This window comes from Amphiprion ocellaris, chromosome 6, assembly GCF_022539595.1.
Source record: "Amphiprion ocellaris isolate individual 3 ecotype Okinawa chromosome 6, ASM2253959v1, whole genome shotgun sequence".
Taxonomy (NCBI): Eukaryota; Metazoa; Chordata; class Actinopteri; family Pomacentridae; genus Amphiprion; species Amphiprion ocellaris.
Window position 1 is genome coordinate 15,834,565 of NC_072771.1, and position 14,756 is coordinate 15,849,320.

Sequence of the window (14,756 nt, forward strand, 5' to 3'; positions counted from 1 at the left end):
TTGAGTTGTCGTTATTTATAGGTTATTATCCTATGATTTTACTGGTCCACTTGAAATCAAATTAGACTGAATGTGGCCCCTGAACTAAAATGAATTTGACGCCCCTGCCTTAGGACTATCAATTGGGGGGAAATGGCATTATTCAAATAGTTACGAAATAATAGTAATAATAGTAATAATTGTAAAGCAATAGTCTATTATGATTTGATTACCTTCTAAATTTGTTCACTTCGGCATATTTAAAGAAAATAAACATTGGTCCTCAGTGCTGCCCCGCCTGCCTACTTGATGTTATATCTACTCTCAGATGTATTTCTGTTAAATTAAATTATAAACTGTAATAAATCATAACACGTTTGACATAACCTGAGTTGACTAAAGTGCTGTACATGTCTCAGACTAGCAGCAACAAGATTATGTGCAAAACATCTTTCAGTGGTTTACCCAAAATATCACCTATAAGCAGTCCAAGTAACATGCTTAGTGGATCATTTTCAAGATATATAAATAAGCAGACAGTGTAATCAGGTTCCTTTATGATTTCAGGAGATAAATCACAGATCAGACTTCTTACTGTACATTCACACCAACAACTACAGAGTGTCGCTCAGGAGGCCTGACACTGAGAGCTCCGTCAAGTTACTGTCATCACAATAACACCAGAGATTATGCGATTGTGCAAAAATAAAAGCATCATAAAAGCTGATAAAATTAACTATTTCTAGATTGGGCTGCAGACAATTTTCTGTGCAAATTAGGTTTGAATTTAATGTGATTTTTTTTTTTTTTTTTACTGAAGATGTAAGTGACGTATTTTCTGCTTGAGGCTTCCTTTTAATTATATATTTTTGTTTATGAAAATGCCCTGTAGTATATTGTGGCAGCACTGTAGGGCAGCTTCTGTATTTTACACTCGTTTTCAAGCACTACCATGAATGAATTTGTAAAAACGAAAGGAAGCAAACTTTCTTAAAACAATATTTTTTTACATTGCCACCGTGACGATATTTTACTTTGAAAAGCACAGGGAGAGGTTATTAATGCGGCTAGCTTGATTTGCTGAGAAAACGCTGTTTTTAAAGGGAAACCAAGGTTGTTGAGGTCTGTTGTGGGCATAGCAGGAGCAAGGTAGGTGTAAACTCATTTTTGTGCGCTAGCTGTCCAAGTATTGCGGGTGTTCTTGTCCTCTGAATGCCTCTTGTTTGGCTGAATATCGCTTAGGATAACGGAAAGATGCGGACAAGTGTCAAGTCAAGACAACTGGTAAAGTGCAAGCTAACCTGCTAGCTAGCTGAAGCTAGCGAGGCTAACGGTACCCGGTTCACGGGAAGGAGGCTGCCGAGCTCCGGGATGTTAGTCCGTGTGTTTGGCTGTGGTCGTCGGCTGTGAATAAATAGAGAAACATAATTCGGTGTTTTCTGAAATACGCTGTCACAGTTGTTGAGAGTCTTATCAGTGCAGTGGCGAGTATTTGCTGTAAATGGCTGCGGGGGGTGGGGAGTTGTGGCCCCCCGTATGTACACACAGACAGCCGGGCTGTTTAACAAGTCACCGTCCTGTCGCTGGCTGCTCCTTGGAGGCAAGTAAGAATGTAAAACTGCATGTAATAATCATTATGCTGCATAAATGCATGCGCAAATAGCTTGGGAACTTTAACCAGTCATTCATTTGATCTGCTCTGTGTAAATTATGTTTTGTATGTGTTTTTTTTTTTTTTTTTTTTTTAAGTTATCACTCTCCCTGTGTACTAAAACAACTGTGTAGTTTATGTCTGAAGTGAATAACTTTACTTTTCTTGTTGCATTGTGAGACCAAACAGCTGAACAACACAGCACAGGATAAGACAAATGGTGGAAAGATCTTAACTTTTAATCCCATGAATGTTCCTCTTCACTTTCTTTGCATTTAAGCTGTTATGTAATACTGTGTAGGACTGTTTGAAATACACCACCGTTCAGAAGTTTGGGGTCACTCAGGAAATTTCATGTTTTCTGTGTAAGCTCACACTTTTATTCATGTGCTAACATAATTGCACAAGGGTTTTCTAATCATCAATTAGCCTTTCAACACCATTAGCTAACACAATGTAGCATTAGAACACAGGAGTGATGGTTGCTGGAAATGTTCCTCTGTATCCTTATGTAGATATTCCATTAAAAATGAGCCGTTTCCAGCCAAAATAGTAATTTACCACATGAACAATGTCTAGACTGTATTTCTGATTAATTTAATGTTAGTTTCATTGAAAATACATGCTTTTCTTTCAAAAATAAGGACATTTCTAAGTGACCCCAAACTTTTGAACGGTTGTGTACATCTTCTGTCTACTTGTCAAAAACTTAAATTGTGATCACGTTATCATTGTCACAAATAACTGATGGGTCATCTATACATCTACATCTTTATAGCAAATGGAAATGTTTGATATGTTTTGTTCATGTAAAACATTAGCCACTTAGCAAATTCTAACAACAGCTAACAACTATAATTACACAAAACTAATTTCACATTTGCCATATCTTGTAAAAACTCCCTTAAAAGTAGCGCATTTTCTCAAAATATTCTGTAAATATGCCACAGAACACAACACAGAATATAGAAGAATGGGAGCCATTTCTTGAAATTGGTTCTGCATTTATCTAAGTGTGAAGAAGAAGTATAGTTTCTTTGGATAATAGTAAGTAAACAGAAACCATCTTCTGTGTGACATGGCACCAGGTCCACCCCAGCACTGCAGTCAGAAGCATAATTTCTAGATTAGAATGACTACAAATTAGATATTTAATCTTTTGTCAGCTGACATCAAAGCTCATGAAGTGATTGGATTTGTACGAGTTAATTGTAAGTAGGGCTGAACAATTGTTAAACATAATCATATTGTAAATGTTTTGAAAGATTTTGCAGTTGTGATTTGAGTCCCGATTGAGTGGGGACAGTCATTTTTGCATTTTGCTTCCACTTAAATTCACATCCAAGAAATTATTGGATTTTTGCTGCAACCTATACCAAACAAGCATTTCCCCATAAATTTAGACAGTATGGTTTTTAGGCCAGACATCTGTGTGGCACCACAATGCTTCTTTCATATTGGTATGTTGTGACACATTTTACTTTTATCAAAAAAAATCGCAGTTCTTGTGAGTTGCATGTTGCACTGGGCCGTTATGTGATCTTCACAATGTTTCAATACTTGTTGAGCCATGCGTATCAGTCTCCAAATTCATTTTATTCAAGTAAAGAATAACACTGTGCCATTTAACATGTGTAACTGATGTATTGATTATGATTGGTGACCTTTATTTCTTTCTCCAAGTGAGAAAAAGTCCAGATTGATAACTCCCATGTCTATAAAATCTATACTTACATCACTGTCCTCTTGGTGTATTGTCACCAGTAGTTCAAAAATGCATGCATAACATGTAAGGCTGAGCAATTAGTCAATTTTGAATTGAAACCGCAATTTGAAGCTTTGCATTTAGCAAAGTGCAATGGCTGCAGTTTAGGATACTTTAAACTGTCCTGTCAATGGTATGACAGATTCCTCTCCTGGTGTGACATTCACACTGTTAATAGTATCTTGTGATAATTATGGATCACATTTTAAATCTTGTGAATTTTGAACTGAAGCTTCATGTTAAAAAATATTGCAAATCACACTTTCTGTAAGAAAAATCACTTTTAGATTTTCACCCCAAATCATTTAGCCCTAATAACATGTGTATCAGAGCCCATGTTCAATTCTCATAATGTTTTAAATCATATCATGACTGTGTGTAATTTTGAAATGCCTGTCTTTGGTGGACCAAAGCAACAGTTCACCTTCCACCTCTGTTTCCTGCTGTAGTTAAGCAGCAACACTGTGTCACAATGCTTTTGTTGTTCTGCAGCCTGCATGTTTTTACAGTTGTCTTTATGTCTTCTCCTTGCTGTGCAAGTTTCACTGTCTGGTGTGAACGCTATAAAACAGCCAACAAGCAGCATGGATTCTGGCCTTTGGTCAGAGCACTATATTTGACAGCATTTCAAAAGTTTTTGCACGCTCTCCACTGCTGACATCTTACATTCACAAGAGTTATTAACTACCGTATACAGCAAACCACACGAGGAAACCGCTGAATGTCAAGTGCTGGAGAGAAAACACTGAAAACATAAGAAGTCTCCTCAAAGGGAATAAATCCGCTCATAAATTCTGCTCCAATACATTCCTACATCAATGGTGAACCAAAATCAAAACAACAAAAGAATATTGATCACCTTGTAACTGCTAGAGAGTTTTTTAATTATGTGAAATTCATTCATTTCAATTTGGCTGAAAGAAAACCACATTTACGAGAAAAACTTATGAAGACCCACTCACATATATTTGCTTATTTCAGAGAAAAGTGGATGGAGAATACAACATGGGATTGAACGATTGAGTGTCAGGCTGGCAGTGTACTCCAAAGGAAATTGATTAAGAAAAGCTGTTGAGCTGTAGCTGAATGTGTTGTCTGTATATTTGCTGTGACTCAAGGTCTGTTTGATAATGCCAGTGCAGATGGAAGGACTCATGTGGTAGAGGAGGGTGGTCATTGGGGCAGATGAGTCATTGTCCTCTATTATATGGGGATGTCAATAATAGACATTATTAACCCTAACCTTTAACCAAATTTATAATCCAGCGTATACTCCTGGTGACATCTGACATATAAAATAATGGTGAAGTTAACAGAAATGGAAATACCGTACATATGGTTGCAATCCATTTGTATTGAAACAAAATGTGAAGTGGAAACCGCATAAACATGTTGAAAAGCTTCTACTGCTTCAGTTGCAATGAAAATTACCAAACTGGTTTTAACCAGAAGAACACTGACATTCTGTGGGAGGTCTTGCTCTAAACTTTGGGAGCGTTTAAATAGACATTATAAGATTATTGTGTTATTTTTCAGTGGCTTATAGGCATATACAGACGGGTGACAAATTAAAGGAAAACCTGAACCCTTCACTCCACAGTGAGGTGATCTGGTGGCTCTGTTATGCTGTGTGTGGCATTTTGGTACCATGGTTTGGTTCCAAATGTCACCTCAGAGGGAAGGGTCACTGCAAATCAATGCAAGGTTGCCATGAATGATCACCTTCGGCTTTTCATTAAGCATCTCTTCCGCAATGATAGCGGATAACTTTTCACTGCAAGAGCTCTGGGCAGGATAGACGTGGCTTAAGTGTTTACTATAACGGTCCCCTAATCTGCCCTTTGAAACTTTATGTTTCCATTACAGTAGCATCCGATAGTTTAAACCGCAAGATCAATTCTGTGTGTGACAAACAACGGCAAATACTGTTTGCTGGACATAACTCCAGTTCTGTGAACACATAGAAATAGAATAGTTGATATTTACTGTTAACTTCTTTGGTGAGTTTTTTCCAGCTGACTGTTCCGTATATAGCAGGTTTACAACAATAGCAATAAAGCCAAAGTCCTTTCCAGTAGAGAAATAAGGTTAGTGTTGCAATTTTACGTAATTTTACAAGTTTAAATATTCAAATTAAGACCATACAGAGAGTACATATAATCTGAATCAACCAAAGTTCTCCAGGGCAGGTTCTTGTGGTCAGAACACACGCAAAGTTTCAGAATGACCCTCACAGTCACCAGATTTCAACACCTTTTGGACCAACATTTTAGACTAGCTTTAGCTTTTTCACCATCACCACCAATATCAAAACACCAAATGAGGGAATACCTATTGGAGAATGGTGTTTATCGCTCCAGTACACGACAGAGACTTGAATCAATGCCAAGGCAAATTTTAGTTGTTCTGGTGGAACATTGTGGCTCAACACCCTGCTGAGCCACTTTGTACCCTTTAGTTACATATACCGGTATAAACAAGAAAAGCACTCGGGAGAGCGCAGTTCTCTGCCAAGGCTGGTCAGTCGTCGTATCATTTCCAGCGACTGAAATCTTGAAAAAATTTGTGGCAGAAATCACGACAACATAGAATGTGGCCATTTAATATAGATGTACCCACAAACAAAATGACGTTGAGCTGAGCACAGGCGGGTATTATGCATGTGTATATTATGTACGAATACCGAATTGCGTGACCAAAATGTTTAGCGCGTGGCGGGAATTTAGGGGGCTCAGAATTTAATCGTTCCTTGTGTCATTTCCGAGGGATAAGTCCGCAACAGTGGATTTTTAGTTGGATTGCAATCATGTAGTGTTCACTTGTTGTCATAGTTACAGTGATGCCGTGTCGCCATCTCCCAATGATACAGAAATCTGTAGCAAATCTGTGGATCCAGACTATAAGTCACATCACTGCCAAAATCCAATGAGGTGGTCCTTGTGTCATGTCTGACCTTCCCTGAAAATTTCATTCAAGTCAGACAAACTGCGCCGTTCTTTGGAGGAGTAACAAGTTTAAGGCTGCAGCCAGCTGTTCATTACATTATAAGTTAAACTCTCTACTAATTGATTAATCATTTGATCTATAAAATGTAAGGAAATTAAAAGTATACTAATCACTAATTTCCAAAACCCAAGGGGACGTCTTTGAACTTATTGTTTTGTCCGACCAACCGTCCCAATCCCAAATATTCACATTTCAGAAGTTGGAAGCAGAGAACTAATCATTGCTGCCCTCAGAATAAACTTGAAAATTGATAGGTGGACTTTTTTTGACATCTGGCTTTGCAGAAGTAAGACACTTCTCCATTTGTCTAGTGTTGCTGTTGCAGCATTTTCATACTAGTAGGAAATGGTGAAAATTTTTCAAGAATAACTTAGGAAGTTCATGTCACCATATTAGCTGGTTAATACAGTGATAGACCATGCTATTACTGATCAAGAAACTGGGTTTAAACTATCTTTAAAGTGTGAGACATAAATCAACAACTATTACAGTAATTTTAATACATTGCTGAAATGTCTTTTGCTGCAGATTTGATGTCAGTGTTTCCTGCATCTTACAGTAATCATGTGAGGCAGATATTGGCATAAAGAGAACACTTATCTTAAAACTAACAAGTCATTTTTAACAGTGCGCTGTTTGTAAGTTCGACCTTTGTTTGGGAACAAGTGCTTCTCCTTATGTGGATTTATTTAAGACTAGTTCATCTTAGTTCACGGTATCTTTCTTCTGAGTCAAGGACACACTTGTAACTTTACTCTGTGTAAAACGATATCGCCTGCGGTGTGCCATGTTTCCCTCCACCACAGAGCTGACCTTGGCTCAAGATCTCATTCTCTAAAGGGCACACTTGGCCATGACTGTACATTTTACGGCTTCATGTCGCTGTTGTGTTCTTTTCAAGACGTGTCGCCTCATTGAGCTTGTGTAATCAGTGTTTGTGGAAAAAAGCCACCATTTAATGTATGCAATGTTAAAGGTGAGAAAGGCCAGAGGTGTAGATGGTATTTTATTGCAGAGTTTGTTTCTATTTACAGTAAACGGTGGGATCCTTTCCCTATAAACAACCTTTTCTGCTGATGTTTAGCAGTGATAGGGCGAGAGATTAATTCCAACACTCAGAGCTGTGACACACCAGCAATCACCTGCAGTTTCTGCTTCGTGTCCAGCTCATGAGGGGAATGTTTAGTCAGATTTACAGTTATGTAAAAATGTGTGACTGCTTTGTTTTCTTCATTTCTCTGTGATGTTCTTAGGAGCACATATACACTCTGCCTACAAGGTGTTTTCTGTCATTCAGGCTATGAACATACAATACATGCATGTCAGCTGGCTGTCAACTGTGGCCTTTGGCGTGCCTTAAGATGCGACTTTTAACAGAAGATAGGAGACAGTTTTGCTTTGTTTCTTTCTGTTCTTGGAAGTCAACTTTTGTGTGTCAAGGCACCATGTTCCCAAAAACAATACAGCTGCAGTCCACATTGTATTTGACAGCTGAAACGGAGTGAAATGGGGGTTGATACTGACGAACTCACAGATTACCGCAACTTTTCCAACAGAGTAATTCCTGAAGTACATTTTTAATCATACAGATACGGTTCTTGTAGTCTGACTGGAGTGTTTTTCACCGTCCTTCTTCAGGTTGCTGCTGGTTGCAGGGCCCTGTGGAGCAGAAGAGCTGTGCCATTCCCCCTTTTGTCCTCTCATGCCCCCTCCCTGTGTGTTTCCCTGTGTGTTAGTGACCCCCCACCCACCCCCTACCTGATCCCTCCTGTCGTGTTGCCACTCCAGCCCAAATACCCCCCCCGCTCTCACCCCATGCTTGGGACAAAGCCAGCTCACTGCCAGCCCAATGACTGCCTGGATCGTCCTGCCTGTCAGCCTGTCTGCCTTCTCCATCACAGGAATATGGATAGTGTGAGTCACAGTGTGTCTGGGTCACGTATGCTGTTTTATTTAAACATGTTGTACATAACGAGGGAACAAGAACAGATTTATAGTGTCATGTGGGTGTTGCAAATATAGTCTTGTGTCCTGATAGTAGTTCAGCCTGTCATTAGGGATCATATCACTCTGTGTCATGACGTTTGATATTTCTTCCTTAAAACGATGGCATTTTCTTCATTCTACAGGTATGCCATGGCTGTGATGAATCACCATGTCTGTCCTGTGGAGAACTGGTGTGTGATTATCTTCTATTGATCTGTCAAAAGGCGCTTTTCCACTAGCACCTACTCGACTTGGCTCGACTTGGTTTAGGTCGTTTTCCATTATAATTGAGTACCACCTCATCGTGGGTGGAGTCGTCATACAACAGGGGCCCAGAAGTCCCTTAACCTCATTTACAGGTGACACAAATGCAACAGAACAATGGAGGACATCGAGGCAATGGTATACCTGCTGCTCTGTCTATGGCTTTTAGTCAGATTCAAAATAAAACAGTTCTGTGAAGAGCAATGCGCACCGTCGCTGTTGCCAGTTTTTGTAAAAAATGGCGGGTTTGTTTTTCGTAAAGGAGTCGCTCTCATGTGTCATCACTTCCTGTCCAGTCAGTGGCCTGCACTCTGTAAACGTCACATGATTGGCTCGACCCAGCTCGCTTGGAACCCCGGCCGAGGAGGTACTAAAATAGTACCTGGTACCAGGTACTATGTCCTAATGGAAAACCTCACAAACCGAGTAGAGTCGAGCCGAGTAGGTGCTAGTGGAAAAGCGCCAAAAGTGGGCCTAAAAATCTAATAGATTTGGGAGGTTTTTGTCTGGATTCCACAGTTACTCGCAGAGAATGAACTGAGCTTCTTGTGTCTCTCTACAGGTCTTACAATGTAACATGCACAGAGGAGCTGCCACGACCAGGCTTTCCCAAGACATGCTGTACCATCCAGGACATCCCCCTCATCAGGTCTGCTGTCATACCTCTCCTCTTCACTGCACTTCACATCTTTTGTTTCTGCAGAAGACAAAAGCTATTTTGTGTCAGCGAAGGCCCTGAGGCATGAATTAGCACCTTGTTATGTTGTGGCTCTGTGTCAGTCATTTACCCACGCTTTGCATAAACTGCATTTGTTTAATCTGCAGATACGCCTCTAACCACGGGCATAAAGAGATGCACTCTTGTAAAAAGCATCAAGCTATTCAGAACCTTTTTTACTGTGTATATATGTTTCCTATGAACCAGTCACCCTTACATTCTTTTGCATTTTTGAACCAGGAAGTGTAACTCAGACTTTTGTCATCATGGTTACCTTATTGCAGCAATCAAAATGCAAGGAAGCAGCCTGTCTTGGTAGAAATCCACACAGTAATAAACAGAGTAAATCTTTGTGCAGTGAGTGATAAGCATATATTTGGTTTCAAGTTGTTCTCTTGTCTGTAATTTTGAAATCTGTTTGTCTTCATGCTCTACAGTAAATGTGGATCCTACCCTCCTGAAAGCTGCCTGTTCAGCCTGATCGGCAACGTTGGAGCCTTCATGGGTAAAGCTTTGACTGAACTGACCTGCATACGTACATAAATACATACACACTGTACCATGCTGATTAAAGCACACAGTGAGCACAAGGGTACTTTCTTAAATGAAATAAATGATGTTTTGGGGAAATATTTCTTCCACTTTCATGTCAAATATGAAGCCAGAGCCAGTAGCCATTTAGCTTAGCATAAAGACTATAAGCAGCTTCAATGACGCTGTCCGAAGTTTTAGTCAGAATCTGCCTACCAACACTTCTAAAGCTCATTAATAAATCATAATGTGGTTTTCCAGGGGTTATGTGCCATTTCTTGGCTGGGCGCAGCTACCTTCCAGAGGCTTGGTGTGTCTAAGGTTTCCAGACAACCGGTGAAGACTCTAGGAAGCTACTGCACACACAGAGAAGCAACTTTAGTTCATGAACCCTCAAAAAACCACAAGTTGTCATTTTAACACAGGTTACCATATTAAACTAACGAGGTAGAAAATGTTGTGTGAACTTTAGAGGTGCTAGTAGGCAGATTATTGAACTTTGGACAGAAGAATTTTATCCACTTCCCCTGTTTCTTTATGTTAAACTAAGATAATCATGTGCTGTTTCATATTTAGATTAAATATGAATATGGCTTCATATTTATTTTCAAGACACAGCATTAAGCTGAGAATTATTCATGCCCAAGCCAAATTTTGATTGAAAGTGGGTATTTATTTGACCATTGGGTTTCTTCTGATTGGAAATGACATAAACAAGAGGCAAAGGACAATGAGACATTGTGTTGGAGATGCTAATAAGAGTGATGCAAGCGTTGTACCGGACCGTCATGTAAAGAAGGAGCTCTCAATTTACCAGGCGAACTACATTTCAACCAGCACCCATAGTCAAAAGCCCTGGTAGTGACCAAAAATGAGGTTGTGGATGACATGAACTTACTCTGTTGGGTGGCTGGGATCAGCCTTAGAGATTAAGTGAAGATCTTGGATATCCAGAGGAAGCTCGAACTGGAGTCACTGCTCTTTTGCATTGAAAGGAACCAGTTTAGAAGGTCTAGTTTAGGATTTCTCCTGGATGCCTTTGTTTGGAGGTTTTTTGGGCATCTGGGAGGAGACCCTGGGTAGACCCAGAACTCGCTGGAGGGATTATATGTCTCATCTGGCCTGGGAATGCTTTGAGATCCCCCAGGAGGAGCTGGAAAGTGTGGCTAGGGAGAGAAATGTCTGGAATGACTTGCTTCACCTGTTGCCTTTGTGACCTGGCCCCGATTAAGCAGAAGAAAACGGACTGATGGATGGATAGAAACTGACTAGAGAAGCACTGCATCAGCTGCTGGCAGTTTGTAGTGGATTAGCATCCTGTACAACATCGTACAAACTATCAGGACAATTTGGAATGAGAAAGAAGCTGAATTTTGTCAAACATTTGCACAGACTTCCAGGGGTATGAATGGTTTTGGATATGCCACTTTTAATAAAAATTCTAAAAAAAAAAAAAAAAACTGAAACAGACAGCTTGTGCACGTCATCTAATGTTTTGCAGTTAAGGTTATACATTTGTTTTATATAGAAACTGACATTATCCCATTCTTTTTGCCTACAATTCCAATTAATGTAACTCAGTGTGATTTCATAAACCAATTGTGACTGATTTTTAATGATCTTATTCTATCTTTGCTGTTTTTGGTCCTCTGTGACAGATCAAGGAAATAGGCCTCTATGAGTTTTTCATCCTAATTTAGTTTTTGCTTTTTACTTTTCTTCTGTGTTAAAATTGTAAAAATACGATTAACTTTAACATTATTATAAATCAAAGTTTGGCATCGATATGAATCATTTTGGGCATAACTGTCAGAAAAGATATCAGATACCAGGCAAAAAAGAGGGTTATTGTCTTTCCCAGATCAAAATCACCTTCTTAATGTAAAAGATGATCTTGGAAATAAATAAATAAATGTATATTTAATACATATTCTTTCATATTTGTAATATGAAGTATTATATTGTCAGACTGCCTTTTTCTCAAATATTGGATGATGTCCTGTAGAAATCCACTGTGGAATACTGATTATTTAGAATCAAAGTAAAAGTGGTTGAATAGCTATTCAGATTTGCAGCCCGTAATTCAGTGATTAAAAAACTACTGCCTTATTTTTTTAACACCAACACAATTAGGCAACATAACTGAGGTGAAAAGTGTTTAATGACTGTCTCCACTTAATCCTCTGTGGTGCCCACAGACGCCAGCCACTAGCCTCCAAGAGTTACAGAGGGGCTTGAAATAGCCTGTGCTCTCTAATCAATAATGAATGCAGCTTTCCTTCCACTTCCCCCATCTGTCCTTTCCCCTGCATGTACCCTCCGTGGCCTTCCTCCATTACTCCTCCTCCTCCTGCTGTCTTGTTTTATCACCGCTCATTTCTGCCCCAATTTCCCCCCTCTGCCTTTAATTGCTTCTCCCCTGCTGTTCTCACCATTACGTCATTAATTCACAGCACCTTTTTTCTCTCTGATGTATTTCCATTTTTTAATCCCAGCCCTCATTATCTGATTTTGCTTCCTTGCCTTTGTATTTCTAAAGACTTTATCTCTGCCATCCCTTCTTTTCTCACCTCCCTCCTCTTTTCTCTGTCACTGATGCTGAAGCTGTTTGAATGTTTCTGTTCCATCGTTTGACTTCCGTTCTGTTGGAGGCTTGTAATGTTCATCAGTCTTTTACTGTTTTACTGCCTTGGTAGTATGTTTTATAACAGACAGCAATAAACTGGTTTATTGCTTTCAAACAGTGACGCTAAGAAAATTAAATTGACCTTATGCAACCAGAGATGTCAGTAGTCGACATCCTGTCAGCAAACAAGTCAGTATCAGCAGAATGAGTGAAGCCACACCTCAGCAACTTTTCTCATTCACCTAAACTTTAACCATGTTTTTTTTTTTTTAGTAATTATGCAACACAATGAAGAAAAATGTGTAAAGAACATTTAAATTTCTTATTTTACTGTTAGTGGGAAAGCAAAGAAAATATTAATTTGTTTTCTCTTGTAAGTTGCATGTAGGAATCAGACAGCTTCTGCAGTTTTCTTCTGTGAATGCAGCTGAACTGCTCTTCTCTCCCACAGTGGTGATGGTGTGCCTTCTGCGCTACGCCCAGGTGATTGAACACAGCCACCGATGTTGGGTCAACACCAGCGCTCTGGTGTCCGGCTGCACCAATGCCATTGGTCTGGTCATGGTGGGAAACTTCCAGGTAAACACACGTCATACATCTAGTTTATCCAGATTCTGGTGACTTTTCTTGTCAGTTAAGAACTTCATGTGAACCTCAGCAGAGCCAGCAGCCTCCTGACTGTGTCACTGTCTGACAGGTGGACCACGCCAAATCTCTTCACTATGTGGGGGCCGGCGTTGCGTTTCCAGCAGGGCTGCTGTTTGTGTGCCTGCAGTGTGTGCTCACCTACCGGGTGGCTGTGACTGCCCTCGACTACTGGATGGCCCATTTCCGGGTGGCTCTGGCGCTGGGAGCCATGGTCTCCCTCGTCCTCAGTATCCTTCCTGTACTAGTTTGATTCATGTGTATTTAACTCTTCTAAATTTTTTTGTTTCCCAAAATGAATGTTCAACTTATACTACATTATTTTATATCACACGCTACTTTCTTGTACTTGAAAGCATGTGGTGTGCTTCAAAATTACATAATTTAATGTTGATGACAATAACATCTGTCTGGGCTTCCTTTCATCTCCTGAGGTGAAGGCTTCCATTTGTGTGGCGGCCTGTCTGCCTCCCAGTGACACATTCTTAACACTTCCTAATGTTTTCCAATTAGGAAGTATTTTAGGGGAGACTGTTTTTCCTCCACCTATTCATTTACTGTCATTCTTCATTTCTGCCTGTGCCTCCTCCTCTTTTTGGTAGCAGGGAGAGCGCAGTACTCCACCAAGGCTGCTCAGTCATTGTATCATTTCCAACGGCTGAAATCTTGCAAAAATTCGTGGCAGAAACCACAGCACTATAGAATGTAATATAGATGTACCCCCCAAAAAATGACCTTGCGCTGAGCACAGGCATGTGTTATGCATGTATACATTATGTACAGACACCGAATCGCGTGACCTAAATATGAAGGGCATTGATGGGACTCGGAAACACCCCGACAATTTAATCAATTGTTTCTTGTATCATTTCCAACGGATAAGTCCACAACAGTCGATTTGTAGTAGGATCGCAATCATGTGATCGTCAGCAGGCAGCTGATGTAGTGTTCACTTGTTGTCATAGTTACAGTGACGCCGTGCTGCTCTCGCAATGATACAGAAATCTTTAAGAAATCCATGGATCCAAACTATAAGCTGCATCACTGCCAAAATCTAATCACCTGGTCCTTTCTGACCTTCCTTGAAAATTTCATCCAAATCCGTTTTTGAGTAATGTGACAGACAGACAGACAGACAGACAGACAGACAGACAGACAGACAGACAGACAGACAGACAGACAGACAGACAGACAGACAGACAGACAGACAGACAGACAGACAGACAGACAGACAGACAGACAGACAGACAGACAGACAGACAGACAGACAGACAGACAGACGCTGTTCGTCTCATTACTGCGCCATTCCTTGATGAAGTAATAAACATTCAGCTTCACGTTAATTATCTGATAAATAACGCTGTCCTATCCTGACTGATTGCACTGCATTTACTGACTGTTATTTATTTATCTTTCAGTGCTCAGGACATCTTTTCATTCTCTCCCAGGCCACTGTACATTTAGTAAAGTAGAAAAAGGCGTTCTGTTTGTCTTGGATCTACCAGAGAAGCTTTCCTCCTTAACTTTTCCTCCTTCTAGGCGGCATCTTCTTCATCCATGAGAGCTTCATCCTGCAGCATGCCGC

The 14,756-nt window shown here is 40.0% G+C and overlaps 1 protein-coding gene across 1 annotated transcript in view; it reads left to right on the forward strand.

The window, feature by feature from the left end:
• The first annotated feature begins 995 nt into the window (after window positions 1-995).
• Window positions 996-14,756, forward strand: part of LOC111585953 (transmembrane protein 150A) — a 16,456-nt gene continuing 2,695 nt past the window's right edge. The window contains exons 1-8 of the mRNA XM_023295618.3: window positions 996-1,128; window positions 8,040-8,315; window positions 8,531-8,578; window positions 9,214-9,300; window positions 9,807-9,874; window positions 12,978-13,105; window positions 13,224-13,401; window positions 14,711-14,756. The exon at window positions 14,711-14,756 is cut by the window's right edge and continues 2,695 nt beyond it. Coding sequence (XP_023151386.1) covers window positions 8,251-8,315; window positions 8,531-8,578; window positions 9,214-9,300; window positions 9,807-9,874; window positions 12,978-13,105; window positions 13,224-13,401; window positions 14,711-14,756 — 620 coding nt within the window. The 5' untranslated portion in view covers window positions 996-1,128; window positions 8,040-8,250. The remainder of the gene's footprint in view (window positions 1,129-8,039; window positions 8,316-8,530; window positions 8,579-9,213; window positions 9,301-9,806; window positions 9,875-12,977; window positions 13,106-13,223; window positions 13,402-14,710) is intronic.